This window comes from Mus musculus, chromosome 9 (genome assembly GCF_000001635.26).
Source record: "Mus musculus strain C57BL/6J chromosome 9, GRCm38.p6 C57BL/6J".
Classification (NCBI taxonomy): domain Eukaryota; kingdom Metazoa; phylum Chordata; class Mammalia; order Rodentia; family Muridae; genus Mus; species Mus musculus.
The window spans coordinates 38,717,785-38,743,337 of NC_000075.6; the positions used below are offsets into that span (position 1 = coordinate 38,717,785).

The 25,553-nt window shown below is 38.5% G+C and overlaps 1 protein-coding gene across 2 annotated transcripts; it reads left to right on the forward strand.

Moving 5' to 3' along the window:
• Positions 1-483: 483 nt before the first annotated feature.
• On the forward strand, positions 484-25,553 carry Vwa5a (von Willebrand factor A domain containing 5A). 2 transcript variants are annotated; one of them, NM_172767.3, is made up of 20 exons: positions 484-603; positions 1,474-1,549; positions 4,589-4,646; positions 4,762-4,964; positions 5,243-5,465; positions 5,583-5,758; positions 6,062-6,176; positions 9,159-9,328; positions 9,970-10,058; positions 10,210-10,354; positions 10,838-10,917; positions 16,081-16,195; positions 16,913-17,077; positions 17,775-17,875; positions 18,168-18,421; positions 19,959-20,024; positions 20,119-20,217; positions 20,702-20,832; positions 23,314-23,440; positions 23,910-25,553. In NM_172767.3, exons 3-20 carry the CDS (start codon positions 4,604-4,606, stop codon positions 23,987-23,989), a joined length of 2,382 nt encoding a protein of 793 aa, NP_766355.3. In that variant the 5' UTR covers positions 484-603; positions 1,474-1,549; positions 4,589-4,603; the 3' UTR covers positions 23,990-25,553. The 2 variants fall into 2 exon arrangements, with proteins under 2 accessions (NP_766355.3, NP_001139429.1); NM_001145957.1 differs by lacking the exon at positions 1,474-1,549.

Below are 25,553 nucleotides of genomic sequence, written 5' to 3' on the forward strand. Positions count from 1 at the left end.
ACAGAAAAGAGAGGGAGAGACGAACATGTCCAAATAGTATAGCAAAGAGCCTCTGTGGGAGGGGAAGCCCAGTCTGTGGGCTAGAAAGTTTGGGGTTAAAGGTGGGGTATGCCAGGTACAAACTCAGGGATATTGGGACAACCTAGAGGCCAGCTCTGCTTTGATATGTTAAATATGCACTTCAAGTGTTTGTTCCAGGTTCTGAAACCTAATAACATACAGCATTTTATATCATTTTTTGATAATACGTTTTCAGCATTCAACCCTGAAAAACAAATCTTCTACCTTTGACTAATAGTTTTTCTGAGTCTCAGAGTAGACTATGCAGAGGGGAAAAAACAGAGCAATTGCTCTAAATTTTAAACAAAACACTTTCATCCTTCTATCAGAACTGAAGCAGAAATTCACTATTTCATTAGGAATTTTCAGTCCATCCCTGTCCTCCTACAAGTGTAACTTTATAGCTGGTCCCTAGAAGGGGGTGGGTCTTCCTGGAAGTTCTGCTTTAGTTACTTTCACTTTTAAAGCTGCGGAGACTTTAGGAGGTTTGCGATTGCTCTACTCTGCTCTCTCTGGGAAGAATCCTACTGATCCCTCTAAAAGGTAAGAGCCTTTTATTCTAGTTAACAGTGCAAAGTATTTATTATAATTGTCTTTTAGTGGGAAACCGTGGGGTTTAGGGTGCGGTGGGGAAGAAACTAATCCTGGTGTGTGTTTCCAGAAGATTTTTCTAGGTTGACAGTACATAAATGATCTCAATTTCAGTTTCATATTCTCTCTGCTTCCCTCCTGCAATTGATTCCAGCTGGAAATTTAAAAAACAAATATTTTCTCCCTTCCTTCTCCCCCTTCTTACTCTCTCCGCACCCCTGCCCCATTTCTCTCTGATCTCCCTCTTCTCCCTCTTCCTTCGATTTACAAGGAGAGCTTGTTTGTTTGTTTTTCTTCTTTGTTTCAGGTTAGTTTGTCCTATGGTAATCCAGCTTTGATTATCCACCTGCCTTGCTCCATTGCATCCCATAAACCCTTCTCTATAGACACTGGGGTAGTTGAAGTTGTGCCTTCTGTAAATATCCAATGCTGCAGGTCTTAGATGGAGAGGCTAAGGATTAAATAACTTTTTTATTCAAGGTTCTTCACTCCACAAAGCACATTCCTTGACTCCTAGCACAGAATCCCTTCTCCCTGCAGCTGTAAACAGCAGGGTGTGGCCAGCTGACTCACCAAACTCTGCCTGGAGTTAAGCTGCTCACTGGCTGTTAGCTCTATAGCAGCACCCGGTTTAAGGCTATAACTTTGATCAGTCTATAGCCAGTCTTTAACTCAAGGCATGTTAACACTTGTCACAGCTGACTGACTGTGAAAGAGGACAGGAGGGGGAGAGGATAGAAGACTCGATGAGGGAAATCTGTTCTGAGGTTGGAATGAGGAAATGAATGTTTCTTTGAAATGGATACCCCTCTCTTCTCTTAGCTTCCTGCAGTAGCCAAAGCAAGCCTGAGATCTCTGCTGTCAGACATAATCTGTCCTTCAGCATTGCTGCTCCTAGGTAAGTCTCCTGCTCTAAGCGTCTAGCTGGTGTCAGTAGAAATTCTCCCTCATACTCCAGACTCCTCACTGGCCCCCAGGAAAAGTCCTTTCTTGTGCTCCTGTACTCCTGTGGTTCTATGCTTGCGATCCTCCTCCTGTCCATCCTCCTCCTCTTCCTTGTTTACCTGCTATCTCTTTGTTGCTGGCCTGATCTGAGCCATTTTAATTCTGTCAGACTTTTCCAACTGCTCAAATAACAGACAGAACACAGCTGGTGCAAGTGAGTATCCCTGCAGCAGGGATGTGCCCAGTCCCTGTCACTGAGCAAACAACCTCAGTGTGTTGTGACCCTACATTAGACTTGAAGATGGCACCTGTTGTGGTCTCACTGACCAGGCTGCTCTGGCTACCTGAAAGATGGCTGGGTGATCAAACAGTTCCTATTGTGAGTGAGTCCATGCAGCCACCTGCAAGGAGACCATGTGTGGAGTCCGAGTCTAGGATCCTCGGACTCTTCACTGTGCTTCTGGACAAGCATGGTATGTGTTCCCAGGTGTGCCATTTCAGCTCCCTAGAATGCATTTCCAATGGAAACCACCCTTGTTGGTATTAGGCACTGAGGTCACATAGAGTTACAATGAGTCATATGATCAGGTTTAGAAAGACCCAAAACAGCTCTCACGGTTATCCCAGGCCATCATTAGGATTAGACCAATCTCTACATTCTGTGGATAAAATATCCTGTAAGTCATAACCTGGAAAAAAATCATTCTATCTCTCTTATCATATCATACTCAAGATTTATATAATACCCCAATCAATTCAGGAAATAAAATTAGGAAAGTCTGTTTGAAAAGAAGAAAAAATATTTTACTTATAATCTCTTTATACATGAGAATATCCTTCCAAATATAAAATATTTTTAATTTATCCTTTGAAAATTGTATAGATGTGTGAAATGTCTTTTGATTATACGCCCATACCTGCCCCTTCCTCACCTTGTAGAATGACCTCCTGACTCATAGCAGTTCCCTTTCTCAACTGCATATCATTTTATATTTCCTCTTAACTTATTGAGTCTAATAGTACCTATATATGTATAGTTGTGGGATCATGAATTGAAGTAGGTACAATGTACCAAGGACAAAAGGCTTTGAAGAAAATTTTTCTTCCATTCTAAGTAGCTATCTACTGTAAAACTCTTCAGGTAGAGCCTTGATTGTATGTCCCCCTCACTTATCTGTGCTAAATATTGTTTGGTTTGACCGGGCATGTCTTCAGGTATGTCTTATGTAGGTAAGAACCCCTGCTCTAAGATCATGAGTACAATGGACAAAAAACTCTGACTTCAATAGTCCTTCCTGGCCCCTGCCTCTGAGAAACTTCATGAAACTTCCCTGTATTCTTAGAGTATAGTTTGCAGAGTGATAGCTATTCTTCTGTGGGAATACAGACAAGATGATATAGATGGTTATTTAGAGCTGTGCACTTTACAGTCCCTTATTTCTTTTCTTTAAATTTTTTTATTGGATAATCTATTTATTCACATTTCAAATGTTATCACCCCTCCAGAAATCCCCTATCCCATCCACCCCACCCCTGCTTCTATGAGGGTACTCCTCCAGCCACCCACTCATTCCTGCCTCCCCACTCTGGCATTCACCTACATTGGGGCATCAAGACTTCACAGGACCAATGGATTCTCCTCCCATTCAACATATTTAGTCATCAGGGAAATGCAAATAAAAACAACCCTGGGATTCCACCACACACCAGTCAGAATGGCTAAGATCAAAAACTCAGGTGATAGCAGATGCTAGCGAGGATGTAGAGAAAGAGGAACACTCCTCCATTGTTGGTGGGATTGCAAGCTTGTACAACCACTCTGGAAATCAGTCTGGAGGTTCCTCAGAAAATTGGACATAGTACTACCTGATGACCCAGCTATACTACTCCTGGGCGTATACCCAAAAGATGCTCCAACATATAACAACGACAAATGTTCCACAATGTTCATAGCAGCCTTATTTATAATAGCGAGAAGCTGGAAAAAACCTAGATTTCCTTCAACAGAGGAATGGATACAGCCATGTGATACATTTACATACTAGAGTACTACTCACCTATCAAAAACAATGACCTCATGAAATTCTTAGGCAAATGGATGGGACTAGAACTATCAGTCTCTTATTTCTTTTCAGCATTGGACCATTAGTGATCACATGACAATATCATGAAATTAAATATCAAGGACAAAACACTGGGTTTCAATACTAAGTCTTATAGAAAAGTAATTAACTAAGAGGAGCATAATACAAGATGTCATTTGAGTCACACAGGTGTGCAGGTAAAGATCTGGGAAGAGGTACTGAAGCTGTGGCTCAGGCATTACAAGCTCTGCAGCTCATAACCATCTGTAGCTCTAGTTCCAGGGGATTCAACATCCTCTTCTGGCCTCTACAATGTGTAATGTAATGTGTAAGAGTGTTTGCTTGAATGTGATACACAGACATACCTTCAGGCAAACACTCTTACGCTTGACATAAAAATAAACAAAATATTTTAAACATTGACAAACAGATCTTGAAATAGAATGACTCCAAGTAAATAAAAATAACAATATCAATAGGAAAAACACTGGAATTCATCCTCATTGATAAATACCTCCTATGGGCCAGAACTTAGACGTAGAAATAACATACATAAATATATTGCTTTGGTTCTGTGTGGAATATTCCGATGTTCAACGAGGTTAAATTATGGCACTTATCCAGGTCGTTTTGGATGGTTCCATTCAACACTGTTTGTAAAAGTAGAATAGTATTTGAAGCAACCTCAAAGTATAAGATTTCCTGCTTAGTGGACACTTACATCCACCCCACCTGAGCATCATTAACCACCAACCTCACCACTGCATCTCTCCTTGTTTTCACCCTCTAATTGCTTATTGCTACACTAGAAATTAGAAGCTGTTTCTGCAAGAGAAAAACTCATAAACTACTGGTATTGATGGTGTAACTCCTAACCTGGACCTCTTAATGGTTTGCCATTTCTACAGAAGCGTGCAATCACCATGGAGCATCACTGTGGTCTAATCACTAGCAACAAAGAGACAGGTAAGCCTGGCTTGCACTCTTAGTCGTGAGAGCTGTGTACCCAGAACTACTCCTCATCTATGGGTGTTACTCTAGAAAAGCTTGTTGATTTCCTAAACCCTGATCTCTTTCCCAGTACCACTGAAAAATATCTCAGTAACATTGTCCATCAATGAATTTGTGGCTGCTGTGGTGGCAACCTTAAATTACGAGAATGAGGAGAAAGTCCCATTAGAGGCGACCTTTGTGTTTCCTATGGATGAAGACTCTGCTGTCTACAGCTTTGAAGCCTTGGTGGATGGGAAGAAAATTGTGGCAGAGTTGCAGGATAAGATGAAGGTCTGAAGGATGAGTACATTGTCTTTTCTCTTCTTTCTTTGAAATTGCATTTTTCTTTATCTTTGTAAACAATTCATAAGTGCTGATATTGCCTGTTCTTTTATTCATTCCCTTTTAATTACTATGTGCCCAAAATCAGTAAGACAGGGGCAATGAAGTAGAAGATACCAGATGAATTGTAAAGTTCACAGGATATATGACTAATTGAATAGTTTGGATAGTTTATATATTTTTGACTAATTTTGATTTTATTTGAATGCACCCTGCACTTGCTCTAGGCTCACAGCGAGTATGAGGAAGCCCTCTCCCAGGGCCACCAAGCATACTTATTGGAAGAGGATGACTATTCCAGAGATGTCTTTTCTTGCAACGTGGGGAACCTGCAGCCTGGAGCTAAGGTTGCAGTTACCCTGAGGTATGTGCAGGAACTGCCCTTGGAAACAGATGGGGCCCTGCGCTACCTGCTCCCAGCAATCTTGAATCCAAGATATCAGCTCTCTGGTAAGTAATTTCTGCCTTTGACAGACTGGTGAGAAAATGACTGGGAATATACACAAAATTTTGGTTGTGCTGGAAATTGTTGATATTAAAAGGGAAGATCAATGTACTTTTTTGTAGAACAGTCAGCAAACAGTTGCTTGAACATCCAGAAACCCACAGTCCCTTTGGAAGACCTGCCTTACACACTCAACATGACTGCCACCATCACTTCCCAGCATGGTATTGAAAGGGTCCAGTCCAACTGCTCTTTGAGCCCTATTCAGTACCTTACAGATGACAAGACTTCTGCTCAGGTGAATAGTAAGATAATACTATTATCTGTGTCAGTCTCCTCAAACTTTATTGTTGACCTTGTCCTCACTCTACCTTCAGAAATCTCCTTTTTTGGGGGGGGAGTGTTTTTTGGCCATGTTTGGATAGGCAATCAATTTACCATCCTTATTCTGCATAACACATAGCCTTTCTCTCACCCAGTCTTTCTTGTGCTTCTGATTATGCTCCTGATATAAGAAGTCTGCAACCCTGAACTCTGAGCTTATATAAGGAGGCTGTCAGTGGGAATTCTAACATAGCTCCTCTGCTGGTCTCCTACTCAGGTTTCCTTGACTGAAGGGCACAAGTTTGACCGGGATGTGGAACTCCTGATTTACTACAATGAAGTGCACAGCCCCAGTGTAGCTGTGGAAATGGGGATGCTGGACATGAAGCCAGGTAATTTTTATCTCCCACTATGGTCCTTCTAAGTGTAACTTTGAATTATCCTTTTTTATGTCCTCTATCTAGGATCAGTATATGGCCATAGAAATGTTGACTTTTTACTTCCACATAGAAAGATGTGTACGCTTATTATGTATTCAGGTAATTATGTCCTTTAGGCTAAGTCACATAGAGTATTGGATAACTATAGGGGAAAATATGACCAAATAATTCACAAGAAATTATTCAGCCCATTATCAACATGTGACAATGACTGTTCTTTATAAAAAGGAAAAAAAAATCCTGTAACCACTTCTCCTTTTCTAGCATTAGTGATATCCAAGTCTGATAAAGCCTCATGCTTTACATGGTGTGCTGAGTTTTACATTGTCAGGTAGTGTAGAAGCAAATTAACTTGCTTCAACTGTTTTGAAAGTATTTGGGCTACAAATAGTAAAGTAAACAACTAGTTTGGCAATTTATTCTCTTTGAAATAAATTAAAATATTTATTTGATATGAAGATGATATTGACTTCTATTAAAATATTATCCAGTATTATTAATTAACTAAAATGTGAAAGAGTTAAAACCTGTATTATCAGTTACATGATAAGTTATAATATCATTATTAAAATAATGTAAATTTCAAATTGGAAGATTTTAGATTTGAACACCTCCAGATAATGGGAATGGAAAGGTAGTTATAATTTTTCTTAGTCCTATAAAATAGCCATTGGAGTAGGAAAATAATAATAGTATAATCTAGGCAATATGCAAGTACTAATTTTTCATAATGAATAATAATGTCACTTTAGCTAAGTATATTTTGTTGATTAATTTATCACACCTGCATGTCTTCCTGCTTTCTCTCTCTCTTTCTTTCTTTCTTTCTTTCTTTCTTTCTTTCTTTCTTTCTTTCTTTCTTCCTTTCTTTCTGTCCTTTCTTCCTTTCTTGCTTTCTCTTTCCTTTTTCTGTTTTATAATTAGTAAGAATTGTCAAATTTAACATAGAATTATATTTAGTTCTTCTTTGTTCTGAAGAAATTAAGCTTTGAAACCATTCAAACTCATTCTTTGTAGCTTACCTGATTGATTTTTTTTTTCACTATGCTGACCTTCCCAGTGAGTTTTGATTTTTATCTACATTTAGTTTTCATTTTAAATGTTTCCTAATAGGCACACTTAACTTGTTAAAAGGGTGGCAACACACACATTGTTGTTGTGGTTCCTTTGGTTTTTCTGTCCCATTCTGCACTGGGTAGCAGGGATCATGCATACCACAAGAAGGGTGCTGAACCTTATTTATTTTCAAGATGAATTCATGAGAGTTCCTTGAGTGTCAATGATTTTTAAAGTGTGACATCTGGGCTTGCCTTTTTCTGTTGTAACATTAAGAACTATGAGGACTTTTCCATGAAGCTGAGTTTCCATACCCAAGCCCTCACTGACCTCACATTATCAATATTTGGCAAAGGTGATTTCACACTGTACCACAAGTGGGGGCTTTCTGTTCTTCCCTCAGTATTTGACCACTTGTCTCTGAGGTCACTCAGGGGAATCCTAGCTTCCGTGTTATTTCATGTAATTGCTTCATCTCCTCTGTAGTTCTGTGTCTTTGTGTGTCTTGTTGATTTTTTGATCTGTTTTTGGAATCTCATGAAATATTCAAGGTCATATTTGGTCTCCTCTCAGGATCATTTCAATTATTCCAATGGACCCTCACAATCCTGGATCTCAGTGTGTAATAACTGAGGTCTCACCTTTGTTCTGGGACATGTACTTAGTCCTATGAAGATTTTCGCATCTCTTTTCTGTGAATAGCTTGTACAGACTACCAGAGGATATAGTTGGTCATATCTCAGGATTGATAATTTCTTCCATAAATGATTCCTAGATCTTGCTTCCTAGTGCACATATTTTGCCAGATGTCTGCCTGTTGTCATATTTGCTACAAGCAAACGGAAGCTTAACAGGTATTTTAGCTCACAAAACCTCTAATGTTATGTTAACACGAATTATAGAACTAGTAGACTAAGTGAAATATTCAACTTAAAACATAATTCCACAAAGTTAAAAAGCATAATGTATAAAATTGTAATTAACTGCTCAGTATGAGTTAAGCCCTACCTAATTTTTTAAGCATATTGTATGACTTGACCTTACAGTAATCCTGTAGTAGGATCCTTTAGAAGAGGAAACTGAGGCTAAGAAGCAGAGATGCTCATTTATAAAGAAGGAAGCTCTGACTTAGGAAAGTGAAATCATCTGAATTATTTTGAAAGAACTCGTAGATACCACACATGAAAGGCTGACTATATGACCAGCTTCTCACCAATGTGAATATTACATCATTTTCATGGATTCACAAAAGAGTGATAGTGTCATGGTAACCCCCTGTCTTCCAGGATAGTAAGAAATCTACTTTACATATTAAATACAATGTTTCATTTTCATATGTATATATCTATATATATGGATCCTGTTCATATTTATAATGTTTTTCCCTAGTTTTCTACAACAGTATTTCTGAGTTGCCTGCCTTTGGAATTAATCATTTTAAACATTATGCATATGAGCATCATTTTGCCCCAATAGTCCAAAGGAGGAGTTAATCCTAATGACCCATATGATCACTTTCTCATGCATAAGATTTGATAAGATTCACCTCTATTCAGAATCTTGACTGTATCTTTGAGCTCATGCTGGACACTGGTAAGCTAAAGTGCCCTACTCAGGTGTTTTGATATCCAGATTTTGCACACATTGATACAGCTGTGCTATTTGACTTAATTTTTACCCTCTTGTTCTTCCTCTCCCCTCTGTTCTGCTCCATTCATTTTTATGCTGACAACTCACACTTAGTCCTGTGTGAAAAGCACACAGAGAACAAACACAGAGTTCTGTTGGAGTTTTCTGAGTTCTCTACTGAGTTGGTAATGGAACTTTACAGCACCTAGCTTCCTTGTACCTTATAGGGTTCTTCTCCTTTCTGTACAGACAGTTTGATGGGAGCTCCTTCTGCAATGGTGAGTTTCTACCCAGATATCCCAGAAGTGGAAGCCTCAAAGGCCTGTGGAGAATTTGTGTTTCTCATGGACCGTTCAGGAAGTATGGACTCCCCCATGAGCACAGAGAACAATTCTCAGCTACGCATCGAGGCTGCCAAGGTAAGCCAGATCCTTCACTGTTCAGCAATACCATGTGAGAAGGATTTGTAAGGGTAGGAGTAGGGTCATTTGTAGCCATATCTGAGCCACAGCAAGTATGGTTACTATAATCTCAGCATTGAAATACAAGGTAACATAATATGATGACATTTTTTTTACCTTTAGGAAATAGACTAGGGTCTGTATTTTTAGTAGTGATATGCTTATGAAATGAACTATGAAGTGGCAGGAGGGAGTGACTTAGTGGGCTCATGCTAAAGTATCAAATACCACCCATATGTTGGGTCTACTATGAAATGAAGTTTATTTTGGGGAATGAGAAAGGGAATGAGACGGGAGTAGTAGCAGAGAAATAGTGGGGACAGAAAAGAAAGAGGGTGGGAGAGAGAAAGCAGAGAAAGAGAAGAGGCCAACCTGGAAGACATGAAGCTATGGGGCAGGAGAGAGAGAAAGAATGCCTGGAGAGAATCCAGAGAGAAGCAGAGAGAGGGATCAAAGAGCGCCAGAGAGGAAACAGTCCTTTTATAGCAAGCCAGGCTCCTACCTGGGTGTTGCTAGGTAACTGTTGGGCAGAGCTTAGAAGAAATGCTAACAGGTAGAGTGCTCATTCCCTCTATCTCACTTTCTTTTCTCACCTTCAGGAAACTCTGTTGCTGTTGCTGAAGAGTTTGCCTATGGGTTGTTATTTTAATATCTATGGATTTGGATCTTCCTATGAGAAATTCTTTCCGTAAGTCTTTTGGAAGACAGTGGACTCTGAACGGTTGTGCTTTAAAGGAGGATCTGGAATGCAGAGCTGACCTGAACCCTGGGGTGGTCACGGGTAACAATGTGCAGTGTGTGCTACTGGCATGTGACTAGACATGTTTGTTTTCTCTAAGGGAGAGTGTGAAGTACACTCAGGATACAATGGAGGACGCAGTGAAAAGAGTGAAGGCTTTAAAAGCCAACTTAGGGGGTACTGAAATCTTGACACCCCTCTGCAACATTTACAAGGCATCCTCCATTCCTGGTCATCCCCTACAGGTGAGCACTGGAAACATAGGCAGAGAGAGAAAAAATAAAACGCCATGTGTAGTTTTAAAGAGAAAAAAACTATAAAGAGGGGGGGAAAAAAGAGAAAGAAATAGGCTAAGCTAAGAATAACAAAGAAATTCTTCAATAATACATTTCTGAGTAGTTCTTCCTTTTAGAATTGAGTAATGCTGTGTAAAATTTACTATACAACAAAGAGAAAAGAAGACCAGAGACAGCATTCTTTCATTATTCCATGTGGTCAGCAGTTAGTACCACAAAGATTCAGATGAATCAGCAGGGGGAGGATGTGAAACTTCTCAGTCTGGAGAGTCTCTGTGACAGCGTAGAGTAAGTGACAGTGGAGCACTAGTGTCACTGCCCTTGTGTGAAAAAGCCTCAAAGACTGGAAGCAGTTGTGGTCCTTGACGACCATTGCTGCTGACTTCTAATGAACTCGACAGAGGCTTAATGAATATATTCTTTCCTTTCCAGCTCTTTGTCTTCACGGATGGAGAAGTGAGTGACACATTTAGTGTCATTAGAGAAGTTAAGTTAAACAGCAAGAAACACAGGTATGAGGAGAGTATTGCTTCTGTGCTGACTGGATTTCCAAGCAGCAACACATTATGACTTCTTCTACATGCTATCAGGGGAACATAGTGCCTAAAGGATTTTTCAGTTATCTACCTGAAGTTGTCTATAAAATATAAAAATACTTTTCCAGTTAGCTTCATACCACAATGTTACTGTTCCTTATTTTTCTAAATCTCTGAATGATACATTAAATCATGTTTTTATCATAAAGGGATTGACAAGTTAAAATCGAAAGTTAGTCGACTATTTAGTGTGTGGCCAGATGAGCAATCAGGGTGGACACACTGAGTGTTCACCACAGGTCTATGGCTAGACAGTTATCAGTCTTTGTTCTCTCATTCCACCACTCACTATTTTATACCTAGCTGAAGTATAATTCTTCAAGATTTTGAGAAATTATCTTTGTGTTTCTATCATGGTGAGTTTCTCGGTATGTGTCTCTTTCTGCATACATACATCATTTTTATCTTTTAATTTCACAAGTTTGCTGCATATAGTCATAGTCAAGTGTTGTATGTGTGTTGGATTTCCGATGAAGTAGCTCACTATATTTTATATTGATGTTCATAATGATGACTCTCTTTGAGCATTGTAGTAATTGTATTACATGCCAAAGCAATCCACTGGAGATTTAATTTATATGGGAGGGTATGAGTAAGCTAAAAGCAAATGTTACTACGTATATGCAAGGATGTGCTGGAGCCCAACTCTATAGAAAGCAAAGCACAGCTGCAGGAATATAACTACACTCATGTACCATACTTTAAGAAGACACAGTCATCTAATTTCGGCAGGATGGCAAACAGTTTCATAAGATTTATTAATGTAACTCACATGAACTTTACAAATGATATGCCAAAACTTCATTTTCTCACAAAATTATCATTTATGCTCTTGAGACTTACCCAGTTTTGTACGTGGCACAATACTGTTTCATGCTTTACATTTTTATGTTCTTGATATCTCTACCTCACACACTTTTTAATGTTTACTAGTCATTAGAGTAGCCTCTTTTGGTGTACCTTCAAATCTCTTTACCAGTGTTATTGTTTTCTCCAGTAGGTTTTCTGTTTTTACTGAGTTGCATTTCATTTTAGGTTTTGTATATGAATATATTGATAAATATATACTTGGTATATAAATGTAATCTTACTTGGTAGTTTATATTTCATAAAATTGTTTTCTTTGCTTTTTGTGGTTTAAGATAGGTTTCCTTATGTAATCCTGACTAGCATGGAAATCTATGACCAGACCAGGCTGTTCTCAATTGGTGTGAATTTGCTTGCTGCTTCTGGAGTGCTGGAATTGCAGCCATGTGCTACATCCCTGACTCAGGCACTTGACATTTAAATTTCTATTTTCTCAAGATTCTCTTTGTGATTTCTTCCTTTGTATTTGGTCTGTTGAAGTTTTTCTCTATGAGGAGAACTTTTGTTCTCTCTCTATTTTGATTCTTTGACAAGGTCATATATGTTCATAATACATTCTGTTTACTATCACCTCTCACCTTTTCCTATCACCCTCCAGTCTCCATCAGTCCTCTCTTCCCTACCAGCTCCATTCCACATTTTATGTTCTTTTATTTTATAGTGATATCCAATTTGTTTAATCAGTGACATTTTTGTGAACATTGTATAGGGATTATCCTTTGAATAATGATGAGCTTACTTGTGGGTACACAACTGAAGGCTCTAAATCTCCCATTCTAGTGCTATGAATCTTAGGATGTTACTACCATCATAGTCATGCAACTATTACTTTAGTGAGTATATCCTACTGAACAGATGGTATTATAGTTTGTAGGGCTCACAGCTGGTTAAGATCATTGATGCCTTTTTCTCTATCACCAGCCTTTATAGCATCTCTTGATTTCTCTATATCATACAAAGTGGGTAGCTACATCAGCCTTATAGTCTTTTCATCTCTCTTTTGTAGGCAACCATGAGCAATAACAAGACCAATGGTTTTTTTTTTTTTTTCCATGAAACACCCTGACCAAAACTTCATAAGCAGTTATTCCATTTCTGGAACTGAGTTTTTGTTTAGTAACACATGGTTTCAAGTAGAAGCCTTTTCGAGACATTAAACTATCTCCCTTCCAATGTTAAGTTAGGAACTATAGCACTACCAAATTTATTTCACTTTCTCTGAGGTCTAGCCCAGGCCTCTATTCAGGTTTTATTTAAGTATCTATTTGAGTCATCTTAGCTCACCTTGAACAATCTATAGCCCAAACAAGGTGTGGACTTTCAATTTTCCTGGTTTAGGGTCCTAAGAATCTGGGGGTTATCTGGAAACATGCACAATTTCTTTTAGAGTGTCTGAAATATACTTCAAGTTCAGTTTCCACACAGATATTTGGTAGATGTTGTATCATTCATTTCCTCACTGAAAATCAGTGTTTGATTGTCACAATGATCATATGCACATGTGCAGTTTGTTTCTGAGCCCTCTGTTCTATTCCACTGGCCCCTTGTACAAATGTGTTTTTAGGCTATGCAGTGCAAATTGATCATCTCTGGTAACTCTTGATTTCCAGTGTACTACAGCATCTCCTTGGCTCATGTTCAAGATTTTCTTCCTTCATTCCCTCCTTCCCTCCTTCTGCTTCTCTTTTTTCCTTCCTTCCTCTCTCTATCCCCTCCCTCCCACCCTCTCTACCTCCATCTTTCTTTACCTCCCTCACTTTGTTCCTCCCTTCCTTCCTTCCTTCCTTCCTTCCTTCCTTCCTTCCTTCCTTCCTTCCTTCCTTTTTTCCTTCCTTCCTTTCTTCCTTCCTTCCTTCCTTCCTTCCTTCCTTCCTTCCTTCCTTCCTTCCTTCCTTCTTTTGAATCCAGGATGGTCTCAGTTTTACTGTGCAGCCAAGATTGTCATTACAGTTAAATTCATTTCTACATGTAGTGCCCCTTCCCCCACCCAGTGATGATTCCAAGCATGCTCTGGTAGTCCCAGGTGCTGTTGTGTGTTAGATGTGGGATCCTTTACTTCTCTATGAGGCCTAGGGCCAAAATCTTTTGGGTGTTTTATCTGAGATCCTCAAATCCCAAGATTATAGGTGTGTGACATCATGCTCCCTTATTTTCAATTTTTTTATAATAATTTATCTCATTTTCCTTTCATCCATCTTTGAAGTTGTTATACTGTCCTATCTCTTCTTTCCTTAATTGCCTGGGAGACAAACACAAAGAAAGTATTAAACTACATTTTTTGATCATATTAGTCATCATTATTTATTTTATACCTCATATTATAAATTATGCTATTGAGTATAATGATTGATATAAGAATTTTTGTCTGTTTTGCCATTACTGTGTTATATGCTTCTTTAATAATTAAGTTTATAACTTGACCATATCTTATTGCTCTTATATCCACCAATTCATATCTTCATTACCACCTCAATGAACTCCCTTCCTTTCTACAAATCTCTTTACTGAAAATTTATTCTTTATTTAGTATAACAAAGCTCTCTATTTTATTTGTTGGCAGGAGAGAGAGAGAGAGAGAGAGAGAGAGTGTGTTTATGGTGTGTGTGTGTGTGTGTGTGTATACACTTACATGCTGCTCATGCTCCTGGAGTATGTGCATTTGAGTAATGTATGATAGTTGAATTTCATCAGATGAATTTAATGCATTGATGAGGTTGGTGGTGATTTTCCCCTTTATTGTTTTGTGTGGGAATCGTGACTATCAATAATACATTTTAGTTGACCTGGCACTTTTGAATAAACTCATCTAAATCCTGATGAACAATCTCTGTCACATATTCTGGATTCAGTTGGTCCATATGGCTTTGGATTTTGGAATATTCATTAATGGGAAATAATCCCATGAAATTTAAATTGTACATGAAGTTTATGCATTCATGCAAACCTGCATCACACAATAAGCCTAAGACACTGCCCTTTTCTTATTTTATGAAAAATATCCTTTCTTTAATGTTTATTAGAAGTGACGAGTGTTCCATTCAGACCTAGTGGACTTGGTAGGGGCTTTGGGGCTACGTTTACATGGTATCTTTCCACTGATAGGTGTTACACTTTGCTTTCAATTATTGTTTAGACTGGGAGGTGACATCTTTAATCCAACTAAAGTGAAATGAACTTTATAGCTGGGTCATTTTTTATTGACATCTACTTACTGGGTATCAGTAGTTTTACATTGTTCTGTGAAAAATTCTCAGGGTTTTCAGGGATACTTGCCACTGCCAAAACTCAGAACTACTATTTTCCTACTACATCTGAAACTGCTATGTTTCCATAGGGGCTTCAAATTATAAGTGGACAGCATTCGCAGGCTCATTTTACTTTTCTTTTCTCCATTTCCAGGTCTTGGTTCCTAGGTTCATACTATCTCAGCAGTCATTAAAGCCAATTTTCATGGCAGTTGGCTGCATTACACAAAGAATTAAAACTACTGTTTACAGGTCTCTAGCTCTCTCACTCCTAAGTTACATAGTCTAGGTTTTCTGTGAGTAGAACTCATAGTTCATTTTGTCATGAGCCTTGTGTTTGAGTCCTATAATGTCAGAATCTCTTAAGCAGTCATATATTTCACTTCTGTGTTTTCTGAAGAAGACATTTCTGGAAACTCCACTAATCTGTCTCTTATTGAATGATAAAACCAATAGTGGCTGACTTATAGTTTATTGAGAAGGAACAAAAGTACAGAATAAACTTTTATCCTAAAGCTTACATGTTGAAAACAGGGAGGATGACTCACATTAACAAGAGCCCACATGTATCAGCCAAAAAGTCAGTGCATTTACTTTTCACTTTGATGTTTTCATAATTTACTAGAGGAATTTTGGAGCTAGATCCTTGCTAATTAGAGGGCGCTCTGTCTGCCCTGTAGTGAGACTAGAACCTGAGAGAGATATTTCAAATGCTATGGACCCTAGTTCTTAATCAGCAAAATGAAACTGAGCCTTTCCTCATAGAAGACACATGAAATTAAATTTTATCAGTTATTTAAGGTATGTATTACAGCCCATAGAAATAAAGTGTGGTTTCTACATGGGAGCATTGCACAGATGTTTAGGTAAGTACCTTATTTCTTCATGTGTCTGTGACTGATCCATGTCAGTTGATAATTTTGCTAAGGAGAATCCATCTCTAATGCTCATCATTTTGCCATTACAGATGTTTCTCTTTTGGAATTGGACAAGGAGCCTCGACCAGTTTAATCAAAAATATCGCCCGGGTATCAGGGGGTACTGCAGTGTTTATCACAGGCAAGGACAGGATGCAGACCAAGGTGAGAACTGACTGAGCTTCCACAGCTATTTAGTCCAGAGTAAGCATGAGACAGGACAAGGTCACTGCTGCAGCGACAGATGATCCATTCTCCTGAAGGACACATCTTCATGAGTCACAGTCTATACTCTTAAAGGGTCTACTTGTTATTTGTGTTCTGTTCTCTTATCAGAAGACTGACATCTGACTGTGGCTACTGGAAATCCAGAGATGAGATAATTAAGGCAGTTGTGACTTTTGTTTTGAGACCAGAGAGAAAGAAAATGAAAGCTTTAGATGCTCTTTCTAGAACCACAGACTGTACACTGAGTAAATCCAGTAGAAATCCATTCTCCATGTTAAAGACACAGAAGACAAGCAAGTGTGTATGTCTCATAGACTCAAAAAATATAAGTCTCATTCCTTTATTAGAATACAAAAAATGGAAGGTATCACTAAGCATATTTCTCAGCCTCTCTTTCCATGGGGTTAGTATTTCTTTCCTATCTTTTTTGCAGGGTTTCCTTTCTTAAATATTGCTTTCATATACATCTACACTTTTATATCTCTCGAGTGTTACTTCACCATACACATAAGTAGAAGAAAAGCAGCATTTCTCACTTTGTACTGGTGATTAGACCTGATATCAGCTATGCCCTACTTCCTGATAAATATCCAATGAATGCTGGAAATTATTATCATTCTCATGTATAATTCTGCCTCTTCTCTCCTCCAACAGGCTCTTGGGTCTCTCAAGTTTGCTCTACAGTGTGCAGTGGATAACATCTCTCTAAGTTGGGATTTGCCTCCTGGTTTGTCTGTTAAAATGCTTTCTCCAGAGCAACTTACCATCTTTAGGGGTCAGAGGTTAATCATCTATGCACAACTGACTGGGCTTATGCCTGTGAGTCCCTATCCTTATTCTTTCTTTTCTTTTTTTTTTCTCAGTAGATATTATATCTGTGCTTTTATTAACACTTGGTGGTCACTTGGGATTTCTGCATTTGCCCAGCAGCCAGGTACCCATCCTCTCTTGGGTGCCATGGCTAAATGCTCAGTTCTTAGCCTGACATACTGTTGATCTGAGGAACTTCCCTAATTCTCACAATTTTCCAGGTTATGTGTCAGTTTTGTCACCCCTGCTGTTATGTTTATAAAAAAGATAAAGGAGAGAAGGAATGTGTTTGGTGGATGTGTTGTTAGGTATGGGGAAAGGGACTCCCTCCAAGGTCCCATCCTGAGGCATCCCTTCCCCTTGAGGGACCAGACAAAGGACAGTATAATATAGCATAGAGTAGTTTATTCAGGGCATGGGGAGGAGAGTTGAGAGGATAGTATGAGAGAATAGTAGAGACAGAGAAAGGTGGGGTGGTGGGACTTTGGGCAGGGGGAAGAAGAGAAACAGAAATAGAGGCCAAGGGGAGTGGGGAGAGAAGGGTAAGGGGCAAGAGGACAGAGTGTGAGCAAGAAGGCAAGAGCAAGAGAGAGCAGAGGGGGTAAGCAGCCCCTTTTATGTGAGTCAGGCATACCTGTCTGTTGCCAGGTAACTGTGGGGTGGCGCTTAGACAAAATGGTAGCACCTGCTTTCCTCTTGTTTGTAGCAAGTGGAGAGCACAGGAGCAGTGTGCCTCAAGCACATCCTCCAGGGTAGGAGTCTGGAAAACAGGGTGACATTTTCCCTGCAACCCAAGGCAAATGACAAGTAAGACTTTATTCAGCCTTGCTTCCCTTTCTCCACACTTTCTCTGCTCTCCCTGTCCTCCTCTCCATTCTACTCTCCTCTCTTCCCCTCACCTCCCCTCTTCTCCTCTTCTTTTATTGTGAATTTCTTGAAAGTTCAGTCTTTCCTGGACCTAACCTCTGACTCTTCTCTTTTGGATTCATTCATTTAACCTCCTTGTCTCTGCATTCCATTCTGACTGCAATCACTAGCTTTTTTAGAGTCTTTGATTTGCAGTTATTTTTCTTTAATTTGCTGCAGTATCTTCTTTCAGTTTCACCATTCATCGGTTGGCTGCAAAGTCCTTGATTCAGACTAAGGATTTTGGATCCCAGGAGGCCTCAAAAGAAGAAAAAGAAGATGTGATGAACATCAGCCTTCAGTCTGGAGTCCTTAGCTCCTTCACAGCCTTCATTGCCATAAACAAGGAGCTGAACAAACCAGTGCAGGGGCCTCTGGCCCACAGAGTGATTCCTAGGCCAGTGATGGCTGGATCTAGTAGTATGCGGTTCTACTCCAGTTTCTCTGGTATGTTTTATGCCAATTTAAGCTTATATTTACTGTATCTCAGATATACTGTACATCATTTAATCAATGGTAAGTTTCAGAATCTCATAAATTTAAATTGAAATACATTTCTTAGATTTCCTGGGTTTCATTTGTTCATCCACTCCCAAGATATATAGCTTGCCATAAATTTTCTAGAAAACTGTATTATTCCCAACTGGGAGGGAGATTTTGTGTAGACGTACAGAAGAGCACAAGACATATTATAGTGCATACATATCTGTAAACATTGAATAACAAAACCATGTAATTTGAATCCAAGTTTGTTCTTTGATAATTAATCAGTGGCCACACAGAGGGCAGATTTCTAGAACCTGTTAATATTAGTGGTAAAATCAGAAATTTAAGAAACCAGTAGAAATCAGAAAGGACTACAGGGACTAACTAGGAATAAGAAACAAAACAAAACAAACAAACAAACAAAAAAACCAAAACCTATTTCTGGGATGGTAGAAAGTCAAGTTGAATTTGATACCATTTTTTAAAAAAATAGCCATAATCACTAAAAGACCTGTATCGTATGAATAATTTCTAGTAGGGGTCAGGAGCTTTAACTGAAGAATCAAGTAGGCTGAGACTGTACTGATCTCTAATGTATGATTTTACCATATAGCTATGAATTAGAAATCAAGGCTATGGATCAAATATACTGATGAGGGTGGGAATATGTGTGACTGCGGTTTAGCTTGAGTGAAAAATAAAGTTTGAAGGAAGGTGACATATTTGGAAAATTAGAGACATTGGGTGTTAAGCACAGGTCACGTCACAGACCATTTTTTAAAACAGGAAACACTAAGTTAAAAAAGTAGAGATTGGGTGATGTGTTTTAAAACTAAGATTAAAATATTTCTGACAAATCAAACAATTCTGCATAGCAATGATTTGAGAGCATGAGAGAGGTGCCTGAGAGTCATAGTCACTGGATCCAAAGAAGGCAAGGTCTAATGTTGCATAGTTGACACTGGAAACCTAAGGTGTTGTTTTTTTCTACTTTGGGTACTGATCAGAGTTAAATTAAGTAGTTGAGGGTTGATAGATGTGAGGACACAAGAAAGATAACCCAGGTGAGGCAGAAAGCTCAAGAAGACTGTGTTGAGCTGAGAAAAAATTTCAACCTTTCTTTTTGAACTCAGATGCTCAGGGTACAATGGAGCTTTTGAAGGGGACAGAGATAAAATAGCCTCATAGGACAGAAAAAAATAAGTATCTTAAGTTAAAATGTAGCTGAGAGGATCCTCTTGTGTTGAAGGTAAGATGCAGCTATGATTGTTTAGCATATGAGAAAGATTTTAAAGACTCAATAGGAAGTAGAATGAAGGCTCGGGGTGAGGTGTGTCTGTATGAAGGCAGCAACACAGGAGTACAGTCCATCTTGGTAAGTGGATGAGGCTGATGTGGGTAGTAGGGCTGATGTCTCACATCTCCACACCTTTTAATCTTTGCTTGCTTCAGAGCATGGAGGATGTTGCAGCCTTCACTGTTCTCTTGTGTTTTCCAGGTGGCTTTAAAGGCCCACAGCCAAGAAGTTTACGTGTACCAGCATATGATTTATGTTCAGCAGAAAGTTAGTATCCCAAGGGGTCTATGGAGATTAATTTCTACAACCTTAGGGAGTTTCTTTCTCAGAAAAGATTCTCAGCAATGTTTGTTTGTCACAGGTGCTAATCTTGTCCTCAAAAAATCTGCGTGTTCTGCTATACAGAAGAAAAAGACAAATTCTTCTACCAATAAAAGCAACTTGAAAAAGGAACACAAAGGTGAAATGGTGCTCAGATTTTTGTCTCTGATTTGTGATAAGCATAAACTAACCTTCAGTGCTCTTACTTTCAAGCTTCTTCTTCCTTGGGGTGACCTAAATGAGGCCTCAGCCAGGGGATGATATTTGACATCCCTATGTATTTGCCAGAATGAGTCTAGCTTTATTAATCTACAATATAACACTTGATACCTTTTAAACTACTGTAGTTGAGTGTCCTCTAGTTCTTTAAGGCCACTGGCTATCTCTGCCTAGACAGTATATGTGTCTTCAATGACTGGTACCAGCAGAATCTATTGCTGCTGTGTTTGGAACTCAGACCATCTGGGACACCCATCATATACTGGAAATAGTTTGGATTTTCTGCAGAATACTCACTACAGCCTCCTATTTCCTCAGATGGGCTGTGATTCCAGTGACTCTATAATTTCTCATGGAATTCCTCTTTTTTCTTTTTATTTTATTTTTTATTATTTTTAATAAAGCATTTGGAGAGAATGCTGTGGTGCAGCTGATTTCTCTCCAAAAGGCAAATGGCTCCTGGGAGCTAGATGAAGATTTGACCAAGATCCTGGGCACTAAGTCAAAAGACATCAAGGCTGCAAACCCTGCCAAGGTGAGATGCACAGAGAAACAAGGGGAAGAATGTGTGCTTCCTGAAGTCAGGAACATAACGAGAGTTGAAGTGAGCCAGGGCCCAGGAGAAAAATAAGAACATAGGTAATGCAAAGGTGAATTAACTTGTAATATGTAGATGATTAAATCACGTCTACTTTAGCTAGAATATACATAACACAGAAATAAGAACCGAGCTGCTGGAAGGCATGATTAGAATGATGAATGTCAAAGGGAAAGCTAAATACTCTTCTGGGTTAATCTTACTCACTGAGACTATACTGCAAAAGATAATATTTTTTGTCTTCACACTGTGCTAGGCAATTTTTAAAATCACTTAATACCCTTACATTTATTTGATTCTCATTTCAGTAAATTAATGCAGGTTCTGTTTATGCAGCTACATATAGATGAAGAAATTGGCCATTAAGAAAACACTGGGGCTAGAGAGATGGCTTAATGGTTAAGAGTTCTTATAAAGGTCCTGAGTTCAATTCCCAGAATCCACATGGTGGCTCACAACCATCTGTAATGGAATGTGATACAATATTCTGGTGTGAGTCTGGAGACAACTACAGTGTACTCATATGAATAAAAATCAGTAAATCTTTTTTTTTCTTCTAAAGATAAACACAGTGTGAGCCAGTCAGTGCAGAGATAAATTCAATTCTAGGATGCTCTGTCTTTAGAGCCTCCAATAACTCCCCCATTATTGATGTTTTTTATGTCCTAAAATAGGATGACTACAGTAAACTTTATTTAGAATTTTGAGATTACCTTCTGAATGGTATAAATCTACTTGAAAAATGTCTTTACAATAACAGACATATGCCAAATACTGAAGAAGCAATTAAAATGTGAAACACTATTACATAAACTTTAAATGTTGTATGGTAGGATACTGTTTGTATCCTATCTCTTAGTCAGGCCTGGCTACTGAGCCTATGAAATGTGGTGGATGCAAATGAGGTGTACGTCTTTTAATCAGAAAAGGTATCTATACTGCAATATATAAACTGACTTAATTATTTGGGGTAAAGTCATGGGAATATTTCATTAAGATTATTTCATGTTGGAAACTTGACAAAGTGATGATTTCTTTTTAACATTTAAAAAAAAATGAGATCTGCTGCCAATTAGAGAAGTAGATAATCAAGAGAACCCAATACCAGCATACAGGAGGTCATGTATTTGATTCAGTAAAAACATGTAGCAAAATAGAATGGTTTGTGTGTGTGTGTGTGTGCATTTGTCTATGTGTTATGTTGATATCAGAATGTCAGTTAGAAACCAGAAAATGTTAGCTGAAAATAATGCTAATGAATAATGAATCAATGTCAAAATGGAGACATCTATCTAATGCATCCAGAAAGGTCTGAAATTTTACAGATCTATATTTTCAATGACGACCTTAATGAAAGTATAGATTAATGATTTCTCTAAGTAGATAATAAAACTGAAAGAAAAATGATAAGTAGGAGACTCGAGCTCCCCTGAGCATTTTTGACCATGGTTTGTAGTCAGTACTAACAGCACTGACAAAAACCATGCAGCAGGAATAAGAGTCAAGAATTGCTTCTGTTTCTTAATCCTCCACTGCAATAGAGACAGAGAACAGATGCACATGGAATCCAGAGGTGTCCTATAGCCACAGGCAATGTGAGCAATAGATCTAAATCAAGACTCTCAGGATGAGCTTCATTCTTGGGCTATTCTTTTGTTTTCTTTTGTTTTTGTTTTTGGTTTTTTTTTTTTTTGAGATAGGGTTTCTCTGTGTAGCCCTGGCTGTCCTGGAACTCACTCTGTAGAACAGGCTGGCTTCGAACTCAGAAATCTGCCAGCCTCTGCCTTCCAAGTGCTGGGATTAAAGACATGTGCCACCACTGCTGGATTATGGATTTCCATACACCATTTACCCTATACTGTGACCACATCAATAGCTGGCAAAAATGTAATATCCATCATTACTAGACTATAATAATCCATAGACTAACTTTATACAAATATTTTCACTTTTGTACTATTTATGTTTATGCTTGGAAATGTTCTATTGATTATTCTTAGGGATTTTTTTCCAGCAATTGAGGATAAAAATTGATGAACATAATACCTTAAAAGAAGTCAAATTTACATTTTCTTCTCTTTCCACCATCCAGTTATCTATGCACAAAGTGCTTGGAAATGTCTTGAGGAATTTGGTGATGATTACACTGGACTTATAACTTAAGTCCTTTTCTAAGTGGTAATGGAAAGCTGTCTTGAGGCTGTGGCCAGTTTTTTGTTTTTTGTTTTTTGAGTTTTTTTTTTGTTTTTGTTTTTGTTTGTTTGTTTGTTTGTTTTTTTTGATAAGGATGGGACAAGAAATTCTATGAAGCAGCAGATTAGGGAACATTGAGGAAGGTGATAGTAAATCTATTTGTTTCCTCTTGAGGGAATTCCTGCCCTGCCTGTGGCATCACAGAAGTTTCCTTCTGTTTTGCAGCATGAGGACCCCTCAGCCTGGTCCACAGTGCTGGCTGTGGTCTGGTTGCATGCCAACGGCACAGACTTAAAGTGTGAATGGGAGCTTCTGGAAAGGAAGGCTGTGGCCTGGCTTCATGACCATGCAGGTACGAAAACAGAGCCTCCCTCCCTTTCCTTCTTTCCATAAGCTTCTCAAGGAGCCACGCCTCTCTGTGTTGCAGAGCACTCAAGAGTCCCCATGGATGCCCAACCAGGCTATCTCAGAACATGGTCTGTTCCTCCAGCTGATTCTTCCTTTTCAGGATTAGGGCAAAGCATGTACTTGGTAGTTGGGATAAGCTGAGCAAAAGGAAGGAGCACAGGTGTGGATGCCTAGCTGAATAAGACTATCCCCAGACATGTAGGAAGTGTCCTGGATGTTTATTTTATCCTTGTTGCTGTGTTCCTGTGGACAGAAATGACAAAAGCAGAATCAGAAGAAAGGGGGAAGAGCTGGGGTTACTACAGGAAGCTAAATATAGACTGAAATGGGAAGTAGGAATGACTGAGGGAGGCTGAGGAAAGAGCCTCCCTCTTCTCTCCCACAGTTCTGAACTCTTGTTTCCTTCCTCACAGGTTCCTCCATCCCCATGCTTGTGCAAGCTGCCAATAGTCTCCTGAAATTATCTGTGAATCCTGCTGTCTTTGGCGTCTAAACATGTCACCCATGAAAGGAAAGCCTTTTCTGGCGACCACTGAGTCCCTTATTTTCTATCCCTATCATTTCTTTTGTCAGAAGTTAACATAGTCTCCCAACATGTTTTCTTCTTTGAGGATTTTATTTTATTCATATGCAGAATGACACACGGAGTTTCGAGACCATTTACAATATAATTACAATATAATGATTGGCATGAGATCTATAGTAAGCATGCAGCATTAACCATGAGCAATGCTTAAATTAATACCCTGCATTATTGTTATCCATTCTCTATGCAGAGCCATGTAGTATGGTCAACAAATGGCTTTAAACTCATAGAATAGCCCTACCAGTTAGCACAGACATGATGGATGCTCCTCAGTTGAGGCAGTACTACTAGGACTATGTGTCCTGAGTACCTCATGCTGTTATGAATTTTTGCCCTGCCCATTGCCTTCACATCCCTCTTAATCTAAGGATTGTATGAAAAGTCTAAAGTGGCTTCCAGCCCCTCACTGGGGAGTATCATTGACATTAAACAATAATAATGCCTGATATCTTTTAGGCATTGTTGCTGGAGCAGATTAGTGATCCAAGTACTACCATAGGAAAGAACTTAAAAAGATGTGGATTTTCAGCAATGTTCACCATCCTTAAAACCTTTATTTGGAAAAACAAAGTTTTTAGTAAGCCTATGTTAAGATTTTTTTTTTGATTGTTTGTTATTGATACTGTTTTAAAAAATCTTAGTGAACATTTTGAACTTCTGTAATGCACACACATATTCATTAAACTATGGACATTTCATGGTCAGAGAACAAGAAAAATGGCAACATTGGCTAACATGAATCTCACTGAGGCTGGACTGCTCCTGATTGACTTGTTATGTCTAGTTTTGCCCTCAGCTTTCTGATATGATTTAATAAGAATTGCTGATGTCTAGGTAAACCTTCTTAGTATTTAAAGTAGTTAAGACTGACTTTTATATAAAAGTTCAGATTTGTGACTCATTGGAGATTTTTGTATGACTACTCTTAAAGATAAACACAATAATTAGTCCTTCCTTCGTAAGTGCAAATTGCTGCCTGAGAGTAAGAGGAGCTGGCTGAGAAAACTCCTTTGCTTACTCACACTTTTTAAATCTATAAAAAGTTGCTTAGTTATGAATGCACATGGGTTCTTGGGAATACTTTCTTTTATTTACCTGTACTATAAAATGTTATTTCTTGTAAAGATATTATATAACATCCTGGAAATTTTTTCATAGTCAGTCACTAGAAGGAAAATAGAAAGTACTAAAACTGTAATTTTATACTGTCTAAAAGGTTTTTCTGGGATATATAAGAGATGGGAAAAATAATGTTGAAACTTTGCTTCTTCCACCTCCAAGTATGTGTGTATATATTTATACATGTGCTTGTATGTATGTATATGTGTAAAGTTTGTGAATTGGAACTTTGTTCCATCTATCAAATTTATATGTATGTTATATGTAAAGCTTGTGTGGGTATGTGTTGGAGCTTATTCCAACCAACTGTGTATATATGTGTGGATATGTGCAAAATGCTTTTGAGCCTGCT